We start from the raw sequence: 24,732 nt of genomic DNA on the forward strand, positions 1-24,732 counted from the left end.
TGAAAACGTGACCTGCTGAACAATTTGCTGTCCCTTACATTTCTGTACTACAAATGAGAAATGATTGTTGAAATTGCAATTTACAGCCCTAAATGTAATATGTGGGCTGGATTTGCTAATTTCTTGTCCTTCATCTCTTCATTTTTCACCTTCATTACGCTTTGTGACTTCTTAAAATATGTTATCTTCCATAACGTGCCTTCTCTCACTGTTTCACAACACAGAGTTTTCTTTTTTTCAATGGAAATGTCATGCAACTGGGCAATTTCAATCAGCAAGCAGTTACAGACTGTGTTTGTGTGGAATTGGTTTCATATAGAGGGTATCTTAACGTGCAGTGCTCTGCAGTGTTTTCTTTCTCCAAGCTGTGCGTGTGGTGGTACACATCTCTGACATAATCCAAGATCGCTCTAGGTGTACACCTTCTGCCAGCCAACAGAAGCAGGAATGAGAAATAGTGCTATTGTAATCTCATCTCCTGCAATAGTTTTTTGGCTTTTTTTATTGTTAGCACAGCCTATGAGCAGTAAATGCTTTCCTGGCCTCTTTTTATACCAAATACTCGCTATTAAATGCTGCAGCTGAATGGCATGTCATGTTGTGCCAGGTGCGGGGTAATTGTTGGATAACTAACGGAGTGGTGATATGTTTCAGGAAGGTAAGGGTAACGAAGAGTTGATTTTGATGTGAGAATTCACCAGAGATGATAAATAACAGACACTCCCAATTTTGAAAGGTGTGTTAAAATGTTGCTCTGTCTACAGTCTCTGCTGTGCAGCTTTATTTTTTTAATCTGTTTGTCAGACTAAAAGTCTCATCAGGAACTCTTTCCTGGAAGTCATGGCCCTTGACTCTGTTAGAAGTACCCAGAGTTGTACGAAGGTGATTCAGCGAAGCCAAGACTCTGACTGCTTCAGCCATCATTGACATCACGGGAGCACGTTAACCACTCACTGAGCCTTTGGTCAGACAGCTTGGCTTCTGTAAATTCATGAGCGTGGCATTTGGGGGCAGGCAGAACATCCGAAAGGCTGGAGGTCGCAGGTGGCAATATGTTGTGACATGCTGCAAATGGACCCATCTCCATCCTTTTCACTTCTGCTGCCAGCTTCCAGCTTAATACACTCAGTTGTCACAGCTCAGTTTCGAAACAAGCTTCAGGGATTACTTTATGACTGTTTTTGACATCATCAGAAAAAAATGACTAGTGTGGCTATTTGTTAATTAATGGATTCAGGAAGTTTTGCTAGCCTTGTGCTGGGGCACAAAAGCTGCATTCAGAGTCCTGTGAGATAAAATCTTCAGATAAAGCACAGTACAGGGTAAGCAATCATTTTGTATTTATCTCACACGGGTGCTGTGAAGATTAATGTGATTTCCTCTTTTGTTCGGAGGGTTTGGAGACGAAGAACATTATGCATGTGCCAAGTTGAGACCTGTGCGCTTCACTCGGGTTTGTAGGTGCGTGTCTGACTGCTGTAGTGTGAGGCAGCAGACAAAAACCAGTGAGATCCTTTGCTCTTGCGACACTTCAGAGAACAACATTCCCATGGATTTCAAAATGCGAGAGCATCGTCACTGGAGAGATTTTTGGTTTCTGCATGTTGAAATTTGGCATCCCATTGACAGGAACAGGTGACAGTATGCAAAATTCAGAATTTCTTGGCCACGCTGTGAATTATGTTTTGTGAAATGACACTGTTGCTCTTCAACATGTAGATTCTGCAGTAAACAAGAGGCTAGGAGAGATGAAATGCTGATTCTAGCAGATGTGACAGGCCCTCTTCAAAATTCTGAGTGCTGTGCTTAAAACAAACTGTTCTCTGGTTGCTGTGTCTTACCTATTGGTGGAATATGGATGGTGGAAATGTATTGGTGGAGTAGGGATGCTAGTCCGCACCCGTGCACCTGAATACTCTTGATAAATATTCTGTTAATCAGTCACAGCATACAGTATGTTGAAGAGATTTTTTTTTTGGCGTTATAACATAGTTTAACTTGTCCCTAAAGTCTCCAAGCAGCTATTTCTGTTAAACAAGCTCCTGAGGTGTTCGAGACCAGGTTAGACGAGGCCCTGAGCAGCCTGACCTAGCACGTGGTGGTGCTGTCCATGGTAGGGGGTTGGAACTGGGTGATCTATGAGGACCCTGCCAACCTAAGCCATTCTGTGATTCTATGAAACAATTTCCTGTCCTAGTGTAGGAGTCTTTGTATAAGCCAAATTTAATAATTTCTCTTTGAATACATTCATCTGCTGTCAACAACAACAACAAAGACCTGATGCAGAACTCTGCTGTATGAAGTACGGAGAGACTGAAGTACTTTATGGAACCTCCACATTGAAGGAATTGCTGCCAACTAACTTCTCATGGTATCTGCGGGGCCCAAGCTGCCCCGCAGATATAAGAGGGGCCCAACAAAGCTGGCTAGTACATGAGGATCACCTCCTCCCAGCTCAAAAGTGAGGCATCCTAACAAAGAGGAAGTCAGGCAAAATTCCAGGAGGCCTGCATGGGTGAACAAGGAGTACCTGGCCAAACTCACTGACCCGTTTTAAGTGCGTTTTGTTTAATATGCCCAGGACTGTAATTTTAGAAGTCTGCTGTACATAGTTGTTCAACCTAACAAGAGGAATAATTTTTGCTTTTTATAGTAAGGAACCTGTAGTGCTAGGAGGGGTCATCTCTTCTGCCTTGGAGTCAGCAGTGCTAGTTGGTAAGCAAAGCAGTTTTTTCTGTATTAATTCAGCCACTGCAATCCTATGAAAACATTGCAGGAGAAACCACAATTAAATTTACTATCAGTCGCACCCAGCAAGTGTGCTGAATGTTTCATCAAACTTTTTTTTTTCCATCTGCCCTATAATTCGGTGTTCTTTGTTTGAAGATGTGGCTAAAAGAAACACTGTAAACTGCAGCTCAGAAATGCCTGTTTTTATTTAAAAATAAATTTTAACTGTAGAGGTACATTTGAAGTTTCCCCTTTCTCCCCATTCCAAATTACTTTTTCAGACAGTATCACAGTGTCTAAAGGCAGAAAGTCCTTTTTTTTTTTTTTTTTAAATGTCAGATAAGATTTATGTGCAAGAGAATTGAGAAGTATATTAAAGAATGTGTTACTATCCATCATTTTTAAAGTGGTGTGAAGAAAAATAACACTGTGAATGTGTGGCTAGATCTGCAAAATAGTTAAGGGAGCCAAATTCAAGGGTAGTGCATAAAGCCAGAGACTATTTGGAGTTACGTTTTATTTATATTTTTTCTTTTTGGGTCATCAGTTCAAATTCTGTGGGTCAGTGGTGAGCAAAGATCTGTTGCTGTCTGACAGCTATTTACAGACTCCGGTTAATAAATAAATACAGGTATTTTCGGCAGTAGTTTGAGATGTTCATGCACAGCTAAAATAAGTCTCTCCTCAACCTTCTGTCCCAGAAACGTTCTTGAGCATTTTAACAAAGTCTTAAGTGGAAAGGGTCAGGTCTGTGATCCCACCCCACTGAACAATTGAATCTTTTGCCCTCTGGTCTGTCCTGATTTATGTTGCTTTTGTATTTCCCTACCTAGTGAAGGCAGGTGCTTCCCACTGGGCACTCCCACGTCAATCCTTTTTCTCCGTTCTTCCTAGCATCCACCGGGATCTTTGCCAGTGGCCTCTCTGCTTTTGGTTGAAAGAAAAAGCAACGTGGGCACAGTTTCTAATATCTAGTGTGGCAGTGGGGGTTGGACTGTGCTCAGGTCATGCAGGCAAGCTTCCTGTGGCAGGCATCTAAAAGAAATTGCTTGTCATGCTGCAGAGGTTCAGGAATGCCATAAACTGAAAGTCTCCAGAGGTGGACAGAGCTCTGGAGAGATTCTCCGATACGCTTGAATGAAGCACTATCTGGTAATTACTATTACAAATGGTTGTGTTGAGAGAAGGCAGGAGACACGGACAGTTCCCGCTGTTTTGGACTGTTGCAGAGGCAAGAAAAGATGAGGCAGCAGAAGGGTACAGACCTCTGCATCTTTCCCTGCCTTCAGCCCCAGGTGAGAAATCTCTCTGCGTCACCTGAAGATGAAGCTTTGAGTAGTATGAGTGAAAGAAGTGAAGTCTCTGGCAGTCAAAGGAGTCTTCTTAAGTTTTCACCTAGAATCAAAAGAAACTGCTGGAGAAACTGAATACAGAGAGCTGAATTTGACTAGTTTTCTGAGAATTGTTCTGTGCTGCGCAGGTAAATGAAAGGAACTTTATTGTCTGCTGAAGTGACTTGTCTCGAATTTCTAAGTGAATTCGGCGTTTGGTCTGTGAATATTGAGAAGTTGCCTGGTGGAAAAATGAATCACCTTTCTCCTTGCATAGATTTCTCCCCTTTCTTCAAAAAATACACGCTTAGAGGTTCCCGAAGCCAGTCCTCCATTGTTCGCTTTATCATCTCTCTGCCATATGGTGTGTTTGCTTGTATGCGCCAAAGCCGTGCTACCAAGCCCAGGTGTCGCTCAAAGTATCTTCTTGGCCGGCTCCCCTAAGCCCAGCAGAGCACCTGAGAGTCAAATATTTCTCCTTCTATCTACTTTTAACCGCGAGCTTTAATGAGGTCTTGCCAAAACCTTTAAAACTGGGAACAATCTAAATTACATGTTGTATGGGACCTCCAAGCCAGGGAAATGAGTAATTGCTGGAGGCTGCCTCTGTGACATCGCTCGGCTGCTTTGGTGGAGCAGAAGTCGACTCGAAGCTTTGCATTAAGGAGCACGGCTATACTTAGCTCATTGTAATGCTCTTAGCATACTTAAATGAGGCTGGTTTATTTTGGTGGCTAAAACTCTCCATTTTAAAGTTTCTTCCAAAATCCCTGTCTCGAGTATAGAGGTTTTTGTCCCGTTCAGTCATTTATGTGACTGACAAATAAAATTCAGCGTAGAATTGCAATCCCAGAGAAATGGTTTTAAAGGAAATAAATCTGAGCAGGACGATTTAGTATAGGCATGGTAATGCATTTCTGCAGTTACTGGGAGCCAGATTTTGACTGCAGACTGCTGGAATCCTGGCGCTGTAGCTGTAAGCACTGATTAGTGAGGCTGAGTTCTTCCCAGGTGTTGAAATTACATGTGCTGCTGCACTGTTAGGAGTTGTTCAGATTCATCATAAAAAAGGACTTTATAAATGGAAGGTTTTTGGAGAGGATTGTGCAAATAGTGTTCCTTTCAACGAGCTCAGTCTGGTTGTTGGATGGCCTTGATTGAAAGTAAGCTTTCTTCAAAGTAAATTGCATCCAGCATTAGCCAGAGATACTTCAGCTTAAATGCAATTTCCTGCAAACATGGGGGTTTTGTTTTATTTCTTTTAAACAGCCATTAAGAAGTACCTCTCAGAACCACTGACTGAATGTGTTGTGAAGCTCCTTGGTTCAGTCTGTCTATAAATGACTGTTACTCATTTGTTTCACGTGTGGAAAAAAATTAATTCTTCCAAAGCACACTTGAGGAACTGTTCACATTGCTTAGGTGGTTGCTGTCTTGAAAACAAAATGACAGGCAGGTAATTTTGGCCCTGCAGTTTTTGGATATTCACAGTTTTTGCTATTACAGTCTTTTCCCAAGTTACTTTATTTGTAGTCTTTAGGTTTATCAGTAATTCAAAAGATGCTTTAATCTCTTCCAGAATTGTGGGAAGGTTACTTTCTTCTGAGCCTTTGATCTCAGACCACCTGAAGAAGACACTGTAGCAGTGAATCAGGCTTGAAACAGTGACTCTAATAGGAAGCATCAGTTGCTTGAGTTATTTTTCCTGTCCAGAAGTTCGAAACCATCACCTCATTTAGTCCAGTTGGAGTTTGGAGCCAGCTTCTTCATGTACCGATGTATGAAAGTTCCAGTTGATTGTAGTTCAGTAGTCTGATCCTGCAATTGGTTGGATGCATGCCTAGCCATAGTCATGCCAACAGTTGTCTCAAATACAAAACAAGACGTGGAAATAGTATTCAGTAAACAAACAGATTGCAGTGGCTGTCAGAACCTTGTTGGTTTGATAGTGTATGGGCTTTAAAGAGAAAGCTCCACAAACACATCCTATGAGACTGTCAAGTGAGAATGACAGGGTAGGAAAGCAGGACTGCAAAAGAAAAAGAGATCAAAATGGAGAAATGAGGGAGCAGAAATAGGAGAACAGCAAGTAGGGGCAATAAAAGTGAACGGCAGGTATTAAGAGAGAACAGGGAACAGTCAGCTGATGCATTGGCCTCAAACCCAGGGACTGTGTGTAAGGTTAACCTAGAAATACAGCCTCATGGGGCTTTACCAAGTCATGCTTCGAAGAGCTGAAAATTCTTTTTCCAATTTTTTTATACCCTTCAGGTTTATGGCACCGGATGACATACCTACGTGACCATAGGAAATGTCTGGAGAGACTGTGTGTTAGCCACCTTGATTATTGTAATGCTCTTAGAAGAGATGTCATTTTGATATGCTTTTCCTGTGCTGAGTCAATATTTGTGTATTTCTGAGATAGTTTTAGGGGCAAATATAATGCATTTATTTGTAGTATTTGTTCTTTTTCAGATATCATAGATTGGAAACGAAGGTAGTGCTTATTTTTTGGTTAGTGATCAAGCTGATGGAATTTAATTGTAAAAGTATAGACCAGACTTCTCATCTTACGACTTAGTAAGATAGTGTGAGTGGTAACTTCTGACTTACCTGGGGGGCTTTTTGTTCGTTTCTTCTCTGAGTGAATTAATTTCTAGCTTTCATGCCTTTTTGCTGAGGGTTCCTTACTGCCTAACACCACAAGTCACACCATGTCTGAAATTTTGTGCCGCTGGATATCCATGGTACAGCTCCACACAGGGACGGGGACTCTGCCTGGCATCTGCCTTACTGGATAGCACTCTGCTTTAAACACTATGAGAGAATCTAATCAGATCATAATTATTTCTCAGCTACACCATTTGTCTAATTATATGTAAGTTTAAAACTATAATTTTGGCAACTTTATATAAATACTGTCAAAGCACTCTGTGTTTTGTTCTTTGTGCCAGCCAAGACACCAAAACTAGGATAGATATTTGCACTTTGTTTTGCTTGGGTTTTGTATGCTGTTCTGGAAGCGGGGATGCACACATGCTGTGTGTGTTGTCTGTTGTTGAAGATGAAGGAGCCCTGGTGACCTTTGTTCTCTTTCTAGTGAAGTGTGAAGGCTGGGTACCAACAACAATAAAAATTGTTGTTAGATAAAGAGTCAATCTTGTGTTTTGTTTCAGTCACCACTTGGACTTTTCTCCGTAGGCTCTAACTTTTGAGTGATACTTGCTTCTTTTCTAGGCAAATCTTACTCAGCTACTGAATGAGGCTCAAGATCGAAATAAGCATCTGGGAGAAGAAATTAGGGAGCTTCAGCAGAGACTGGGAGAAGTACAAGGAGACAATAAGGTACTACCAACTTACTTTATCTGTAAATAATCTGGAATATGTAAACTGTGCTGGCATTTTACATTTACTTCTTAGGAAAAAAATAAATAAATTAAAACAATGGGTTACAGTACTTCTAGAATATTTGCGTTATAATAAATTCTCAAAACAGTAGAACAAAACAAGCACATGTAGGATACCAGAAATGCAGCTTATTTTATATTTTTGTATTCTGCTTTTGCTCACTTAACCTTAATTATAAATTCTGCATCGTCTCTCGCTTTAATGATCTCAGGGTTGTTTTTTTTTTTAATATATTTTATTAGTAATATTTCCCCTTATATGCATAAGCATTTCATCTTCGTCATCTGAATTTTCACTGCAATGGAAATGCAAAATGTTAGTAGATGATAAAACCAGGAGAGGCGTAATATTTCCGTTCAAAAATATGGAGCAGGTGATCTCAAATATATATAGTTATCTATGTATTAAGCCCTCATCCTGTTCCCCTTGCATAAACAATTTATTTTATTGCTAAATTTAGCATGTTATGTGGAACATTGCTCAAAATCTGCCATTTGGTATTAATCAAACTCCTGTTGTCTCTGTTAATTGAAATATTTAAACTCAAGCCAAATGTGTGTAACATTCACAGCTGGAGCGTACTTTTTTGCTGGAGCAAAAGTACATTCAGAGATCAAACTAGGGAGAGGTTGAATCTGAGACCAGGTGAGGTGGTTCACAAAGTAAAAAATGAGATGAACAATGAGCAGCAACTTTCCTCCCTGCACTCCCGTTTTAATGTTAAGGGATTTAAAAATGTGACTAGAAAGAGTTTTTGTTTTAGTTGTTCGGGTGGGTTTTTTCTTCCCATGTTATTTTATTTCAAACATAAGCATGTTGTGATAATGCAGTGTTATTCGGTGTTTGTCACAAAGGTCTTCCCTGGAAGGGTGGAGGGAGTTGGTGCAATGGTCATATGAGACCTGAATTTGTGGTCTGCAGAGTGTTTTGTGTAACTTCTTCAAAGACCAGCTTCCCCAGGGCTCTTTCTATTTATGTATAATCGTTTGAACTCTACCACAGCATAGAAGGCAGTGCCTTGCAATTCCCAGGTATGAATGTTACAGCCTTCCCCAAACCAGTCCTGAACATGTTAAGAAGGATTTGTCAATCCAAGCAGAACACAGAGGCGGTACAATTACAGTATATTTAAATACCGAGGTTTTCTACCTGTTCTAATTCCTTACAACATCATCATCTTGGTTAACACAGAGCCTGCTTCTTTGTGATCAAAATGGCATTGTTTAGACCTGCCTTTGCAACTTAACTTGGTACTAGCTGGTTGTCTGTGGAATATCTGTATTCTTGGCATGAATTTAAATTCGTGACTCTTACAAGGAATGGAAGAATATAAAAAGAGTCATTCCACCCACCATGCCCCTGTCCAAAAGGTGCAAAATACTGCATCACTAAATAAAGAGGGGGAGGAATGAATCGCATCAGAGAGGGATTAATTTAGACTGGGATTTTCATTTTTGGAACACACTCTTCACTTTTCTAGTAAAGGAGAAATAGAGCTTATTTTAGAGTCAGGTTGCTGGTTTTTGAAGTGCCTAAAAAAGCATTGCCATCTCTCCGAGGGATTTAACACTTTCCTCCTGTGTCTGATTTTTCTGCCTTCTAGCTTTGGTGATAAAATTCTATGCTTGTTCCCGAAGCCGTTCTGTTCTGCTCATCAGTTCTCCTGTACTGGCAGCTGGGTTACTTGAGGCACTGAAGTCCAGATAACGCATGGGATATATAAAAACAAAACAAAGCACTGTAATAATTTGCTTGTTCTTACATTTTTTCCCCTGCATTCTTCCCTTTGCTTTTTTCAAAGTGAGGGAGGGCATCTTGCCCAGCTGGCCTACGTCAACCTCACTTCTGGCAAGAGATGAACAAACAGCTGCTTTTGCAGCAAGTGAAGCTGCTTATGGATGAACAATTCTGCCTGTGTCTGAGCAGGGGTGACTCATGCAGGCTTTGTCACTGAGTGGCAAGAGCTTTGTAGGACTAAAAAAGAAAAAAAAAAACACAACTCTTTAAATATCACACATTAGCTCTATTGATAATAAAATGTTTTGAAGGCTTGACTTGTTTTTAACTGCTTTAATGTTTGCTGCTAGTAGGGTACAGTCACTTGGATTAGCGAGAAGACCTTAAACTGCTGAGAGTTGACGTGTTTCTGAAATCATGTTAAGTACGTCATCAGTTAGGCAATGACAAATTGCTTGCATTTGGCTTAACTGGACTAATTTTTTCATTTAGTTTCAACTAGAGTCAAATAGGCAGAAATAAAACTTGTCCAGGAAGTCTCTGGAAGGATTCGTTGCTGCAGTTTCAGAAATCCAGCAGCAGTCAGACTGCAGCACTCCAGCAACAGATATGTACCACTATTCATTTTTATGATTGATCACAATCTCGTATCAGCTCTGACACATGAAAACTCTTTTATGTTTATGATACAGTTATTTGTAAATCCTGCCTTTCCTCACATTCTGGCAGCAATGCATGGAGAACAATTACTGAAACGTAGAGGAGGGTTGTTATGAAATCTCATTCTTTGTCATAAAGGGCAGAAAATGGAAGGCACAAGAGAAACTGGAGGCTTCTGGAAGACTAGATGACTCAGTTGCCTTCACTTGTATTCCTACCCATGGAAAGAAGTTATTTTGTAAGCTGTCGAGGGCAGTGCTAAGTGAGAGGAAGATGCGTGGAAAACGGTAGCTGCTGTGTTACTGGCAGTTCCTTCTTGTAAGGCAGCCACAGTGCAGAACATTAAATGTGGTGCATATGTTTGGGCAGAACTGGGAGGTAATGCTGCAGATTTGCATAGTTGTGGTCAACCCCTTAGGATTTTGTAGGCAATGTGGTGAAGATAATTGCTGTCAGCAACTGTGGCTAAACACGATGGTTTCTGCCTTCCACAAAGAATTCACTCTTTGTGCTTGTTCCCCTTTTCCTTCTGCATCTTTTGTTGATAACTGAGAGCATAAAACTTTGGCACAGGCGTTGCCTTTTGACTCCTGGCCTGCACACCATCACAGCGATGCCTGTCTGGGGCATTGTGTTACTGCTACAGAGCTGCTACTTCATGGCTAATTATTTTAGCTGACACTGATTAAGAGAAAGGTGTAATATTTAAGTAACACAGACCGATGGGTTGAAGCACTGATTGGTTTGGTTAACAACACGTTGGTTCTCGACAAACAGGAGCTGTCTCTGGTATGGTGCCGTTAATTTAAATCCACTCTGCCACAAACGCTGTTTGCAGCTTCCTGAGTGGTGTTAACCTATTGTGGCTGCAAAATGAAGTTGACTGCTTCTTTCATCAGTGATTTCTGACTGATAGAAATAAAAATAGAGCAGCCAGAGGGCAGGTGTATGAAATTTATGATAAAACACTAAAATATGACATAAACCCTTCACCCGCTGGCATAACACTTTGTGTCTGCTTGGGTCACAGCGTTTTAGGGGAAGAATTTTATAGCAGGTGGTGCTGCCTCATGAGGCATTCGCAGCGCAGAATTAGAGGACGTGGCCTGTTCTGCCCTGTCAACTCCCTGACTGGCCAACTGGCTGGGAGAAGCACTCTCTCGTTTTATGGATTGGTGTTTTACCTTGTTCTCTGCATGGTTATAGGGCTGCTTCTACAGACCGAATTTGGGTTCCTGAAGCATTTGTTTTGTAAGACTTCATACTTTTTTTTTTTCCTCAAAGTTCTCAGTAAATAGAGTTTTCCTTTTGTTGGCAGACTGTTTGACCTTGCAAGTAATAATTGCTCGCGGATATAATTGCCTCTGATGCACACCCTCTCCCGGGCTGGAGGAGGGTCAGTCTTCGTGCATGAGTCACAGCTCTGATACAGTTCCCAGCCTGGTGCCTGCCGTTACAGACTTCTGCTCTGCTGCAGGCACTGAGGGCCTTGGTAAACTGTGATTTTTTCCTGTTTCCAGTTTTTCTGAACAAGGTTGAGTCCTTAAAATGTTACTACATTTGTTTCCGACTACCTTTGTCGCTGATAATCTCGAAGAAAGATTATAGGAATTTAATTAATCTAACTGAATTAAATCACATTACCATGCCTTTTGCTTATCAGCCTTTTAGCATTTAAAAAAATAATCCCATAGCTATAAAATCATTCCCGAATTTGCTAGCAGCCTTTTTGAGTTAATAGTTTGCTATTTGTTTTGATAAAAAATTAATAGGAACTGTATCTTCTAGCATCCATCCAGCCTTCCTGACTGTGCTGTCGCTTCTCTGCGGGGAGAGGGAAATGCAGTTTGCCCAGAGGAGTGAAGTGGGGGTGCACTGCTTCCCCTGAGCAAGCGAACTGCTTATCAGATCAAGTGGTACTGGCTGCACTGAGCTGCACTGAACTGGAGCTGAAATAAGCGGGGAGGATGATTTTGGTAGTCTGTCTTGCATCAGCAGGATTTTAATTGGCACATTGCAGCTCTAGTGACTGGCATCCCATAAATACCAAAGATAGATTTTAATGTACAATCTTCTACTTCAGAAGATTCATTTTTTTCTAACTCTGCACTATAATGATGTACATTAATTCCTGGGTGCAGTCAAATATGGGGAAAGTCAGGCTGGTTATCATGGCGAGCTGCTCTAGTCTCTGTGGAGCTCCTACAAGTTAGGCTGCGGGGAGGCAACACTTTTGCCTGGTTGTACACAGTATAAATAGCTGAAAATGTGCGTGCCTTGTAGACTGTTATTGCCGTGCTCCACAATTCTTGCAAGGTAGTTGGTGTCTGCTTCAGATATTTAATACAAATGTATTTATTCAAGTCAATTTCAGCAGGCACAAAGCTGATGAGTTCATTAGATGTTTGCACATCTGGGCCAACACAGTTGTTGTTGGCCCATTTTTTGTTTGTTTTTAGCATGAATTACCTTTTTTGAGTAATCAAAAAACACGCAATCAAATATATAAACAGGTAAACAGGTGTTAATACGAATTTTGCACTGGTGTAGCACAGGGATTTTAAGTGCTAGAGGTAAAGTGAAGCTGGGCAAGCCAGCTTGTGTCTTTTTTTCTTAACTAGGAAAACTGCTTGTTTTCTGCTGCAGTTAACTTTAAGATCTGCTTGTAGAACCATTTAGGTTGGAAGAGACTTCTGAGATCATCTGGTCTGGCCTTTAACCTGTCACTGCCAAGTCCACCATTAAACCATGTCGCTAAGCACTACATCTACATGTGTTTCAAAGACATCTAGGGATGGTGGCACCACTACCTCCCTGGGCAGCCTGTTCATATACTTCACAACCCTTTCAGTGATTTTTTTTTTTTTTCCTAATAACCAACCTAAACCTCCCCAAGCACAACTTAAGGCCATTTCCTCATGAGTTATCACTTCGTGCCTGGGAGGTGAGACCGATCCCTACCTTGCCGCCTTCTAGGTTTTATGAAATTTTTGAAAATGACTTTCTGAGAATTGTCTACTTTGTTTCACCAGAATTTGTTCTGTCACTTTTAAAAAATATTGACCACATTTTCGTGTTTGTTTGGTCTTTCATCATTTGTATTCTCTGGTGACTATTGTTGCAGGGCCTAACGCAGCTCATGTTATGTTTGAGTGTTTGGAATTTTTCACTGAGACAAGGATTAAGCCCTCAGCTCAGAAAATTCCCTCTGGTTTAAATACCAGCTGTTTGCCCTGCAAGGGATGAAATCTGACGGCCTTACTTTCTAACACAGGTGTACTCTGATGCTACAGCCCGTGTTCTCTTGCTTATGGAATCTGTCTTTGTAATTACAGCTCCTTCGAATGACAATAGCAAAGCAAAGACTTGGAGATGATGAAGTTGGGGCTCGCCACTTTGCAGCACACGAACGTGAGGATCTTGTCCAGCAGTTGGAGAAGGCTCGAGAACAGGTAATAACGAAATGGGCACGCACTGTCGTGTGTTACAGAGCTGGTGTAATAGCAAGTAAATGACAGCTGCTCTTGTGTTTTGAGAGCTGGCGGCTGATTAGCACTGCACGTAGTGGTGAAGGTGGTGGGGTGTTTTACTGGTGCTGTTCTTATTGAGCACTGATTTAAGCATGCATGCATGGTGATTACCGAATTTACTGATCTCAGGAATTCCTTCTCAAGATGACTGATGATCCTCTTCTTGTAGTGTACAGCAACAACTTGTGAGAACAGTGTCGTTGATGAAAGAGACTTAGTGAAAGCTGTTGTGCGTAGTATTCAACACAATATGTTGTGGCTGATGAATCAAATTTAATCAAACTCCTCTGAATCAAGTTTTCAGTAGGAGATTTAAGGTTGTTTGTTCTTCCTCCTACATCCTAGCCATTCGTTCCTCACTTTTGAAAAAATCTTGAATAAGGCCTCTCTTCTTCCTACCTCAAGTCTGCATTACTGTTATGTACCATGCACCATGCAGCCCATCTTTCCCTAATGCTGATTCATAGTTTTCTGAGTCGTTTTTAGGGTTTATGTTTTCTGTTGATCCATGCTTATTCCTACCAATGACACGCTCAGTGAGCCATTCTGTGATCCAGGAGAAGGTGCAAATTTCTCTTTCTCAGTCTTCACTCCAAATGCAGTACTCCTCTAGTTTACCAGAAGGACTGCTGCCTGCACTTGCTCTTTTCCCAGTTTGAGTCTCTCTGTGACCTCTGTTCCCAAGTTCTCTATCTGTCCAGCACGTGGCTTTGTCACCTGTTTTCCTGTTGTCTTTCTCTGGCTTATCAGAGTTTTTTGAGCTGCACATGGAGACTTCTCAGCTCATTGCAGGCTTTATTCAACATTCAGTGTTTCCTCTCCTTGGAAGTTTGAAGCTCTTTGTCCCTGAGTATTTTCTATACCGGGCTCTTTCACCCTTTTGTTTAATACCAAAGCTCATGCTGCCAGTTCAATGCTGGCTTATTTAGTACTTTTCTCAGTTCCATTTCTTACTCTGTGGAGCTTTATTGCTGAAAATCCTGTAATTAGTACAAATTCCCCATACTGTTGTTTTTTTTTTTTTTCCTGTAAAAAAACAAAACAAAACAAAAAAACAAACTTGTTTTTATTTCATCCTCCAAATTTGAAAAATTCTAAAAATTCTAATTTTGTTTAGTTTAACCTTGGAGTCCTGGAAATTCTGTCCTAAAACAAGCTTAATGTGTTCTTAGCAAAACTATTGTATGAATTAAGGTTTATTTTGCTGTTACCTTTTAGTCATTTTGTAGAAATTTTGTAAAAACAAGTGTAATTGCTAAGGTTATTTAAATTCAATTTAATAAAATAATACCAAAACAGGGTAAAAATACAGGGGGTTATAATCCTGGGAAAGACTTTTGACTGTCCAAAATCAATCCTGTTCAGACACATAGTGCTTGTTGCTGGTTTCAGTTTGTGCACTATGCAATTTTTTTCCTAGACTTCAAAACAGTTCCTTTCTTTTCAGATCGAGACTCTGAGGCATGATCTTCAAGCTGCACTGGATGAGTTACAGGATGTTAAAGAAGAACGCTCTTTTTACCAAGATAAGTCTGACAGACTAAACCAAGAACTTAATCATGTCCTAGGAGGACACGAGAATCGTATCATCGACATAGATGCTCTGTGTATGGAGAACAGGTGAGTACACGACAAAGCTCCCTGCGTCACAACAAAACCTTAATGAAAATACGTCCTAGAATTATAGCTAAGAGATTTTGGTTATTTGTTTTGTCTGTTTTGTCTCTGCTCTAGCCAACAATCAAAGAATATTGAGAAAGTCAAGCTGCAGGAAATTACTAATGTTTTATTTGGCTACAGAGATGTAAGTGATATTCCCAAATATTGCTAAATGTGGAAAAGGAAGAGAAGTGCAGGCCTTTTCGTCCCCATCATTGTATGGGACCAAAACCAAGAATATTAAAAATCAGTACTTTAAGAAACTCCTGGTGAGCTGTAATGGGCTAAGCCTGAATTGTAAACATGGATTTCAAGTACTCTTAGCTAATGGTTTTGGACATCTCACCACAGGGAGAGGTTGTCTACAGGGAACGATTTCCCAAAAACACTTTGCTTATGAACTTACTCATGTAGATATTCTTGTCTCTGCTGTGGAAAAAAAAAAAGTGTTTTATGGTCTCTGCTAAGGACAACAGAGAAGAGTCTCTGGCAGAGCTATGGCAGGTACCTCCCTTAATGTCAACAAGTACGTTAAAGTGACGTAGAGCTTGTAAGACACTTTCCCTTTGCAGAGACTTACACTTCAGGTAGGAAAGTGTAATACCAAAGGCATTACTTCCTCCCAGCATTTCCAATGTTTTGTTTTGTTTTGTATGGCCTACCCAGTTCTGTATCAATTTAAGCCCCCCTGCTCCTGATGTCAGTGTCAATTTTTTTTCTTTTAAATTGCTACAAACCCTCATGCAGCTGCAATAGCACTACAAAAAAGGATATTATATAAACCCTTTATACTCCAAAAATATATTTAATAGCTGTCTAATCCAAGTGCATTGACTTTGTAAGGAAGAATTGTATTGTTTTAGCTACTGTATACCATTTTTCAGCTATGCTTTGTGATTGCTAATGAGAAGTGCCATGTGAGAGAGTGATAACTGCAATGCAAAAGCTCTGCATTGTTGATCCTTGTGTTGACAAATATACACATCTTTAGGGTCCATCTTACAATCTTTCAGGCACAGAGGACCCCAAAATCCAGAGGAACAATATGGTTGTGCAGGATTCTTGACAAATGTAACAGAAGGCCAGCCTCCTTTTCTAATACAGTTTGTTTCCCTACTTAAATTTTGATGGGGTCGAGAGCAGTTAAGATTTTGTTATTTTATCCCTCTGAAAACTGTAGATGGAAAAGAATTCTCAGTAACTCAAAGAGAAGGCATTCCACATAGTAAAGAGGAGCACTTGAGGCAATACTGAACCCAACGTGATGTAAAAGATGACTTTTTTTTTTCCAGGTATCTTCAAGAGAGATTAAAGCAACTTCAAGAGGAAGTGAACCTTCTTAAGTCTAATATTACTAAATATAAGGTAACATCCTCTCAATGTATCTATCATCTAAACTGTGCTTTGTTGTTCGTGGAGGTTATTGTTCATTCTTGGGTTTATATGCATTAAAAGGACAGAGTTATGCTTTCAAAGAAAAATCACTTCTAACATTCTGACAATATTAGCATGTATACATGTTACATGCTCAGTAATCTTGTAGGCTTTTCAGCTGATGTAGAATGACGTGTTAACTATTAGGGGCACTTGGAAAAGTGAAACAATTTTATTTTATTTTATTTTATTTTATTTTTAAGTTCTGTGATGGGTAGGTAAAAAGTAGCAAGTCACCAAGTGTGTGGGAAACGGCTGCAGCTGCATTCCTGCCCCAAGCAGTTCTTGCCTCCCTGTTCCCTCATGGTACCACTGCTTGTTCCTAATGAGTGCTAAGTCTTCATGGGTCCTTCATTCCTGGGTTAAGGTCTATATTGGTTTGCAGTAAACCTTTAGGACTGGACCTCAAGGGCAAAATATTCTCACTCTTTCCTGCAGTCAAGCACTTCTATTCTCTTCTGCGTATGATTTTGCAGAGTGGGGGGAGCAGACTGCTTGTCAGGGCATGGGAATGGCTGTCTTAGGACCATCAGTAGGACTGCTTAACCATTTAGGTCACTGTGAAGCAGTCACAGCACTAACTGCTTTTTGTGTGTGATCAAAAATTCTGAAAGTATTGCCACGTTCATTTCAGTGTCTGTACGCATTTATGACATTGGTATTGCAGAGTTTAAGTTTGTTAATGGGTGAGAGCTGAACATCTTGATGTTCTCAGGGGTTTGACATAACTGTAGTTGTTTTGCAAGAGCTGGACTTTTGTAGCAGGATCGTTCTGCTATTAAGTCCTGAAAGTCAGTATTTCCTCCTGAAAGGACTTCTAGAAGTTCTGATAGGAAGAGTTTGAGTTTTCCGTATGAACCCTATCAAGAGAAATGCCGGAGAAGGTCTGATTTTGATCCTGACTGATACTGTCCACAGAATACTGCAGCATCTTCACTGGCACTCATCAGTTTATTCAAAAACAGACAAGTCTTAAAAATGCATGGGGTTAGGGTAAGGGGTTGGAGAGACTACAATAAAGTGATTGCAGTGAGGCAGGATGAGTCTTTTAACATTACAAAAACTGTTTGTGCTGTAATATTCCAGGAAGATCACACTTTCATAGGATGTTGTCCCATTGTCCACTATCCATAGGATACTATCAGTGTAGCTTCAGGCCCTGTGCAGAAGTTCTGAGACCAAAATCCAATTCAGATTTTTTGCTCCTAGTGAAAGGAGTGAAGTAGAACTTTTTTGGCTGCTGTTTTTCTAAGTAAGATATTTGTTGTTTCCTCAGAACGCACTAGAGAGGCGAAAAAATTCAAAGACTCATGGCAGATCCAGCAGCAGTGCTCTGACTGGCGTCCTGTCTGCAAAGCAAGGTATTACACAAATGCAGCACAGTGTTGCATGCCTCATTGAATTCCTCTCATTTTACCTCTTAATTTCAGTAACGCTTTCCTCACCAACCAAAACAAAATCTTTGTTTTCTTCTGTGTTTATTATCATGTGCTGTTTTTTCATCCTTTTCTCAGTTGACTCAATACAAAATTTGCCTCTTGAGTATTGCTTCTCCTTTTGGTACTCCTTTGCCATTCCTTCTCTTCCCAGTCAGCTGGATCAAATGTATTCTTTCTTATCTGTAAGCCTGTTTGCAACTTTGACCCTGACAAATCACTTATTTTTTCAGTCTCTTTCCTCAGCTAACAATGACAACCTCGATTCAATGAAAAATATACCAATGAAAAAATATTCCAATGAAAAATATACAGGGGGATAGAGGAGGGGCCCTAAGTCAAATTTTCTGCTCCTTATATTCAGATGTTTGCAAAAAAAATTATTGTTTACTTGTGGGAAGTAAAATGGCATAATCTCCCCCTTCAAACACAAATTAAGATTAAAAAAGAAAGGAAAGCAGAGTAGTAGAGAAAATTCACTATGCCAAGCAGCGTACCAGTGTACCACCCTGCTGTGGAGGTGGTGGTACATTCATACACACACCTGAGATCAGTAGTGTTTGTTGTAGCAAGCTGAAAATACTTTTTGACTCCTTTTGTGTCCTCTTCTTCATATACTCAGGTATAAAGAGGCAGAGCCAGATTCTAGTTACAGAAGTAACTAGTGAGCTTCCTGATGTGCTTGAAAGGTAAACAGGCTCTAAGCTGCAGAGGAAGTTCATGGGTGACTATTTTCACATCAATCTCAAATAACCTGAAGGATATAAGATTTACAAAAAGTAATATAAAAACTTCCTTGTGGGCTTATATTTTAATGTAAGTGAGAGAGAAATACCCCATTTTTTACCATCTGTAGGCCTCACTGGTTTAACAGAATGAGTTTGTTTCCTCCTGAACAAAAGTCATTTTCCAAAAGCAGAATTAAATGAACAGAAAATGTGTCTGCCTCTTCTTGTTCTGGCAATTGCTGTGGAACAGCAGTCAGCTCACAAAGCCACCGTCTTTCTGTCAGCTGCGTATTACATTTCTGCTCTTTTGGTGTTGTTTGTTAGCTGAAGGAAAATTATATGTATTCATCGAAGTAATAATTCTTTGATTTTAAATAAATGTTTGTGTCACGTCTCTGTGCACGAGAAGCCAAAACTCATTTGTGTTTTTAACATTATAGTCCAAGAGTTGTTGTCGGAGGATCATGGATGTAGCCTTCCAGCCACGCCACAGTCCATTTCAGATCTCAAATCACTGGCCACTGCACTGTTGGAAACGATCCATGAAAAAAACATGGTCATACAACACCAAAGGCAAACGAACAAGTAGGTAGCACGACTTCTAAGTGAAATAGAACGTACCAAGCTATGGAAAAGTCATAGTTCTGGGGGAGTTTCAGGGAAATGGAAAGGAAGGTCTGTTTTCAGAGAGAATTCGTTGTCATTGCTAACAGGTGGGTTCTTCAGGCTTTAGAACTGAAAGATCAGCTATGTGTTTAGAGAAAAAAATATATTTTAAAGAGACCTGCCTGCTTCTGCTACACAAGGATTGATTTACAGTTCAGGTTGTAGATAAACCATAGGAAACCATCTGGTTTCCAGTGAAGTGGCTTTTCTAGCAGGTAGTCTGTAGGGAGAGCCAAAGAAAAGCAGCCCGGAGGAAGGACACCTTTGAAATGGAGAAGATACACGATAAATCAAGTGTTAACAACAAACACTGGTGAGAACAGTAAATGACACACCTAGGAAAGGCTCTGAAAAGTTTTAATGTGACATTTGTCACAGGCCAGTAGCCTATGTATAATATGGATTGTAGCTGTTGCTCCTGTAGTTACTTGCCAAAAATGTTAGGAGATAAATGCAGTTATATTGCTACTGTATGATTTAGTTTATTTTTTTAAACCTGAAGTGAACTTTCAAGGAGAATTTGTTTACCCTTAGCTGTTCTACTCATCAGTAGAACCTTGCACAGCACCTATCATGGCAGAATATAGTTTTTGACACATTTTCTGACATTCTGATACTATTGTCCTCATACGGTGTATGAAAATCAGAGCTAGGAAGTGTTCCTTGATGCTGCACTCAGGTTTTTTGTTCGTTGTTTGTTTTTTAATTTCTGGCTTTTTTTGGTGATTTGGAGGGGTTGTTTGCAACACTGAGTCACTACTGGTAATCAGAGGTTATTCAGGCTTTTCAAAAGCACATCAGGACCAGATGTCAGAAACAGGCAGACATCGTTCATGAAAGGAAGGAGTAGTACTGAAGTGCACTGTATTGCACTAGAATAGATGATTCATTTTGAAAATTCATAACTCTGATACTAGGCAGACTCCATTGCATAATTCTTAGTGATGTGGCAACAGAAGTGGAGGAGCAGTTTATAGCTGCTCTTAAATACTGTTGAGAAAGCAAATGCCTAATCAGCTGAAGGGAGGCTAAAGGAAGAATGTAGCCCAGCTCGAGTTGATGGCAGCTCACTCAATTCATGCCTTTTGTGTGTCGTGAAATGTAAGGGGAGTTCCTGCACCGAGCAGTGTTACTGGAGGGGCTCACACCTGCTTACCCCCTTCTTGCTGCTGATGTAACATCAGATGGAAAACATCTAGTGAGGAACTGTTGGTAGCTCAGGTGTAATTGATCTTTGCCTTTACATCCTGATACTGTGTCATGACCTCATGTAATTATTTGCATCTTCTTGCCTGTAACTGTAGCAAATTTCTTAATTTTATATCTCTTGCAGTCTCTTGCATCTTTCAAATGTATTACTGTAGTGATGGCTTTACCTTCTGGTACCAGGGTCTGTTCTCATCTGTTGAGTACGGGCTTTCTTGAGACAAGCCTTCAGTAGTAGGTACTATTTTATCTGTGCACCAAACTGATCATCTGTAACCATTGGAGTAGAGGTTGGACACTTGCAAAAATTATGCAAAAATTAATATGTGGTGCCCAGCAGAAGATGAGGTCTTAGGGGGCAGTGATAATCCACCTCCCTCTGAAATACAGAGTGTGCTCAGAACTGCAGTGTTGTATTTGGCTCAGGATGCTTCAGGGGAAAAAACAGAATCATAAATCCTGGGAAGGTTGAGTGAAGAGCAGCAACACTCCTGTGCAGTGTGCTTGTTCTTTTTGTCACCTTTGGCTTTAGTTGGATTAAAGAAGCTTTTAAGGAGCTAGGAAGAATGGGAGCTACTTCATGTAGAAGCACCTGAGTCACAAAAGGGTTAAAGTGAAAAAGGGATGTGCAGGTAGGACATCAGGGAAAACTATCCCTTATTTCAGGTGCATTGGGTGGTTGTTGGGGTCTCTTAATTACCATGTAAAAAGTTAGGAGTAGAAGCTGATTACTTCTGAAAATGGGTAAGAAACTGCCCAGCTGTTTGAGCAAGTCAGAGGTGAGACTGAGGGCACTGCACGGGTGAAGCAGGTGGCTCCACAGACTCGTAGTAGATCCATTCTTTGCTTGAAGACATCGCTCCATTCAAAGGAGGAGAAGGAAGCGGGGCTAGAGAGAAATGGTTTGACAGAAGGTTTTACATAAATAGAAGTCTTCTCCTTTATCCCTCTTGTCCTGTTTGTCAAGCTTTTCCTGTGCAAAGAGCTTGTTTGGAGAACAGTTAATCTTTCAGATTGTTACATGAAAAAGGTGAGATTCAGCTGGGTAGAGAACATGAGATTTTTGGAGTGGTTGTTTCTTTCAGAGAAGAAATATTTTTGATATTTGATAGACAATTAATCTGTGAGTGATTCTGTTATCAGTAAGTGGGACTCTTCAGACCATATGAACTTACTTCCCTCCCAACAGTTAGTGTACTCCAAAGCCAAAAACTGTTTTGTTGTGTGAAGATCGAAATACAGCTCTGTAAGTTTAAATAATAGGATAGTAGATTTGCATTTTGATTAAATGAAGAAATATCAAGACTATTTTTTTTTACTTAGATTGTAATTTGGCTGTGCTGTTGAAGTTGACTTTCTGCTGTTATCCTGTTGTTGAAATCATCCATTATTACCACTTGCTCTTGGAACAGGCACACTTTCATTATTGCTGATTTTCTAAATATGTGGCATGATAAAAGGAACCGTGGGAGGATATGCCTAGAAATGAGTGGGCTAAATCCAGCCTGTAATTTTTTAGCTCCATTTTTACAAGATAAAGGCCTACAGGAAAGCTGGAAAGAGATTCTCTATCAGGGAGTGTAGTGGTAGGACAAGGGAGGGGGTAATGATTTTAAAGTAAAGAGGATAGATTTAGGAAGATAGGAAGAAATTGTTTACTCAGAGGGTGGTGAGGCACTGGAACAGGTTGCCCAGAGAAGCTGTGGATGCCCCATCCCTGGAAGTGCTCAAGGCCAGGCTGGATGGGATTTAGAGCAACCTGGTCAGGTGGGAGGTGTCCCCTCCAACCCAGTGATTTATGAAAATATGATCTATGATTTAAGAAATAAAGTTATATGGCAAGAAGCTGGGTCAGTTTGCCCATGGGATTGGTATCTACTACTGCCAAGTTTAAGGAGCAGCCTATCTTTTTCCTCTCGAGCACATTAGCTTAATTTGAAAAAGCAGTTGTAAATTAATTCTGTATGCAGTAATGTGTTGCCAGATTAAATAGTCACGTAAATGTGAAAATAAACAGCCCTAACCCTGCCTAGAAAATGGATAAAAATCTTTTTGGCTTCGACCAGCAATAAGCAGTTAGTTATATGCTCTTTCTTAGTGCTATTTGTTCATGAAATTGCCAGCACTCATGTAAGCCAGATGAGTTTAGAAACTGCTCTCCTGCTTAGACATGTTGCACTGATTCTAACATTACTTGGGCAAGCTTGGTCATGGCCAGAAGCACAACAAGGGTTGTGTGACCTGTGACCTGTTCCAGAGCTAGAACTAAGCTGAAGGTGAGGCTGAAGGGAGCTCAGGTGCTGTAAATCAGCACAGCTCCCTCGAGGCTGTGCTCATGTGCGCTGGGAAGCGTTGGGAGTGCTAGAAGGGAGTTTCTGTATTCAGGTGGGAGCGTTGCTGCCCTTACGGGACCAACAGATTCCTCTAAAACCTTGTCCTGGAGGGAGGCTTAGACAACCTCCCTTGCTGCGTTAGACGCGTGACCAGAGAGCAATGGGAATAGCTCCAGGCACCTTTGTCAGTGACACAATCCTCTTGTAGTCAAAGGATCTGGTCCATGATGGCTAGAGGTAGAAAATAGATTAGGGCTGCTAATCGGATACTGCCTAAGCAGCATCTTCCAAAATACCTGCTGGCCCAGGCCACCTCAGCTCTGTCTTTCTACGGCACATGTGGAGGTGCCAAATTACTTCGATCACAGTGGAAAGGGGCAAACTGTGCTGTTTGCAGGATTTCCAATAAACATTTATTTAAGACTCACAGCTTTTTGTAGGATTAATTTCTCCCATACCTCTCTTCAAATAATGTAGTTTGGTGTGAACTAGAATCGTACTCAACAGGGAATGGATTTTGCTCTGTGCCTGAGCGAAAGCAGCATCATTAAGTATTGTCCTCTCTTCCTGCTGAGCAGTGTTCAGAGCTGCAGGATGGTCCTCATGCATGAGAACCTGCAACAAAGCTGAAAAAAAATAAATGTCTGTTGTCTCTTCAGAGGCTTCAGTAGGAATTACCAGGATAGATTTGTTCCAGAATCTTTAGAAATAGTGTGATACAGCAGATAAACGAATCATAAAGCTTAAGAGAAGGAAGAGAAGAGTGATTTTGCTATTGTCCGAATAACAAGAGCAGTAACAGCAACTGAACTTAATCTAGAGAGTGGAGTTTGTGGGTTTATTGAAACTGACAGGGAGGGCAGTATCTTTTCCCCCCTTTCTGCCTTGGAACTATTGGTGAACTACTTATTTTAATAACGAGGCGTGACCCATTTGTAGTGACAATCATTAGCCACATCAGCTTTGTTTTGTTGGCTCCCTGGCTGAGTTAACATGTACTGGAAGGAATCTTGCATGATTTCTTTGTTCCCCTCCCCTTAGCCAGGGGATCTCCATATCCTTCAGCTGACCTTCAACGAGCCCTTAGGGCAATGCAGTACACCGGGATATGGACATAGAGCTGTTAAATCTGAGCCCCTTGTATCAGAAGGAAGCATTCTGAAAGCAAAATCTAGACGTGAACGATTTTGATTGTCTCTGGAGACAACAGCATTGGATCCATCATAACCTTGGTGGTCTGGCTGGTTATTGAATTTCAGTGGAGAAATAACTGCTGCCACACTCGCCCCTCTGCTAGTACACAGGCTGGGCTGCTTGCTTGCTAATTGCTATATACCCCTTGTGCCACCCAGTGCTTACTTCAGTGGTCATTATGAGCTTTCTCTTTTACATCCTGTCTCATCCTGGCATTTTTGTGGTCTTTAAAATACTTCCAGGCTTCCCTTCTGTCATTGCAGAGCCCTCACATCAGAGATTTCAGAAATCCTTAGTCTTTGTTAATCGGTTTTTCTAGCGCATTTAATATTTGCTGGTTTTGCTGTCCTTCATCTACCAGACTCTGTCATCTTGTCAGTAATGACATCCCCAGGTTGCTCAGATGTTTGCAGCATAAAGCCCTAGGTGGAGAGCATGCAGTGCAGTATTACACGGCCCTGGCGAGCTTGGGAAGATGATGTTGCCTTGCTGTGTTGTGTTGTGCTGCTTCTCAGCATTCAGTTCAAATTTAACTGATTTATCCCATTGCTGTAATTTGATGAGTAAAACTTGCTGCCCATTATCTCTGCTGTCATGTTTAGAATTGCTGTCTGAGAGAAAAAAACAGGTTTTTCACTCTGTGTATTGTTTGGGATTTATTTAAAGACTTCTGACTCTGG

General features: G+C 40.7%; 1 protein-coding gene across 4 annotated transcripts in view; it reads left to right on the plus strand.

Moving 5' to 3' along the window:
- Positions 1-24,732, plus strand: part of CCDC149 (coiled-coil domain containing 149) — a 50,131-nt gene that overhangs the window by 10,788 nt on the left and 14,611 nt on the right. For all 4 annotated transcript variants that reach the window (XM_027457307.3, XM_027457308.3, XM_027457309.3 and 1 more), the window contains exons 4-9: positions 7,299-7,406; positions 13,202-13,318; positions 14,844-15,016; positions 16,348-16,420; positions 17,766-17,850; positions 19,094-19,238. In XM_027457307.3, the coding sequence (XP_027313108.3) occupies positions 7,299-7,406; positions 13,202-13,318; positions 14,844-15,016; positions 16,348-16,420; positions 17,766-17,850; positions 19,094-19,238 (701 nt within the window). The remainder of the gene's footprint in view (positions 1-7,298; positions 7,407-13,201; positions 13,319-14,843; positions 15,017-16,347; positions 16,421-17,765; positions 17,851-19,093; positions 19,239-24,732) is intronic.

Source organism: Anas platyrhynchos, chromosome 4 (genome assembly GCF_047663525.1).
Source record: "Anas platyrhynchos isolate ZD024472 breed Pekin duck chromosome 4, IASCAAS_PekinDuck_T2T, whole genome shotgun sequence".
Classification (NCBI taxonomy): Eukaryota; Metazoa; Chordata; class Aves; order Anseriformes; family Anatidae; genus Anas; species Anas platyrhynchos.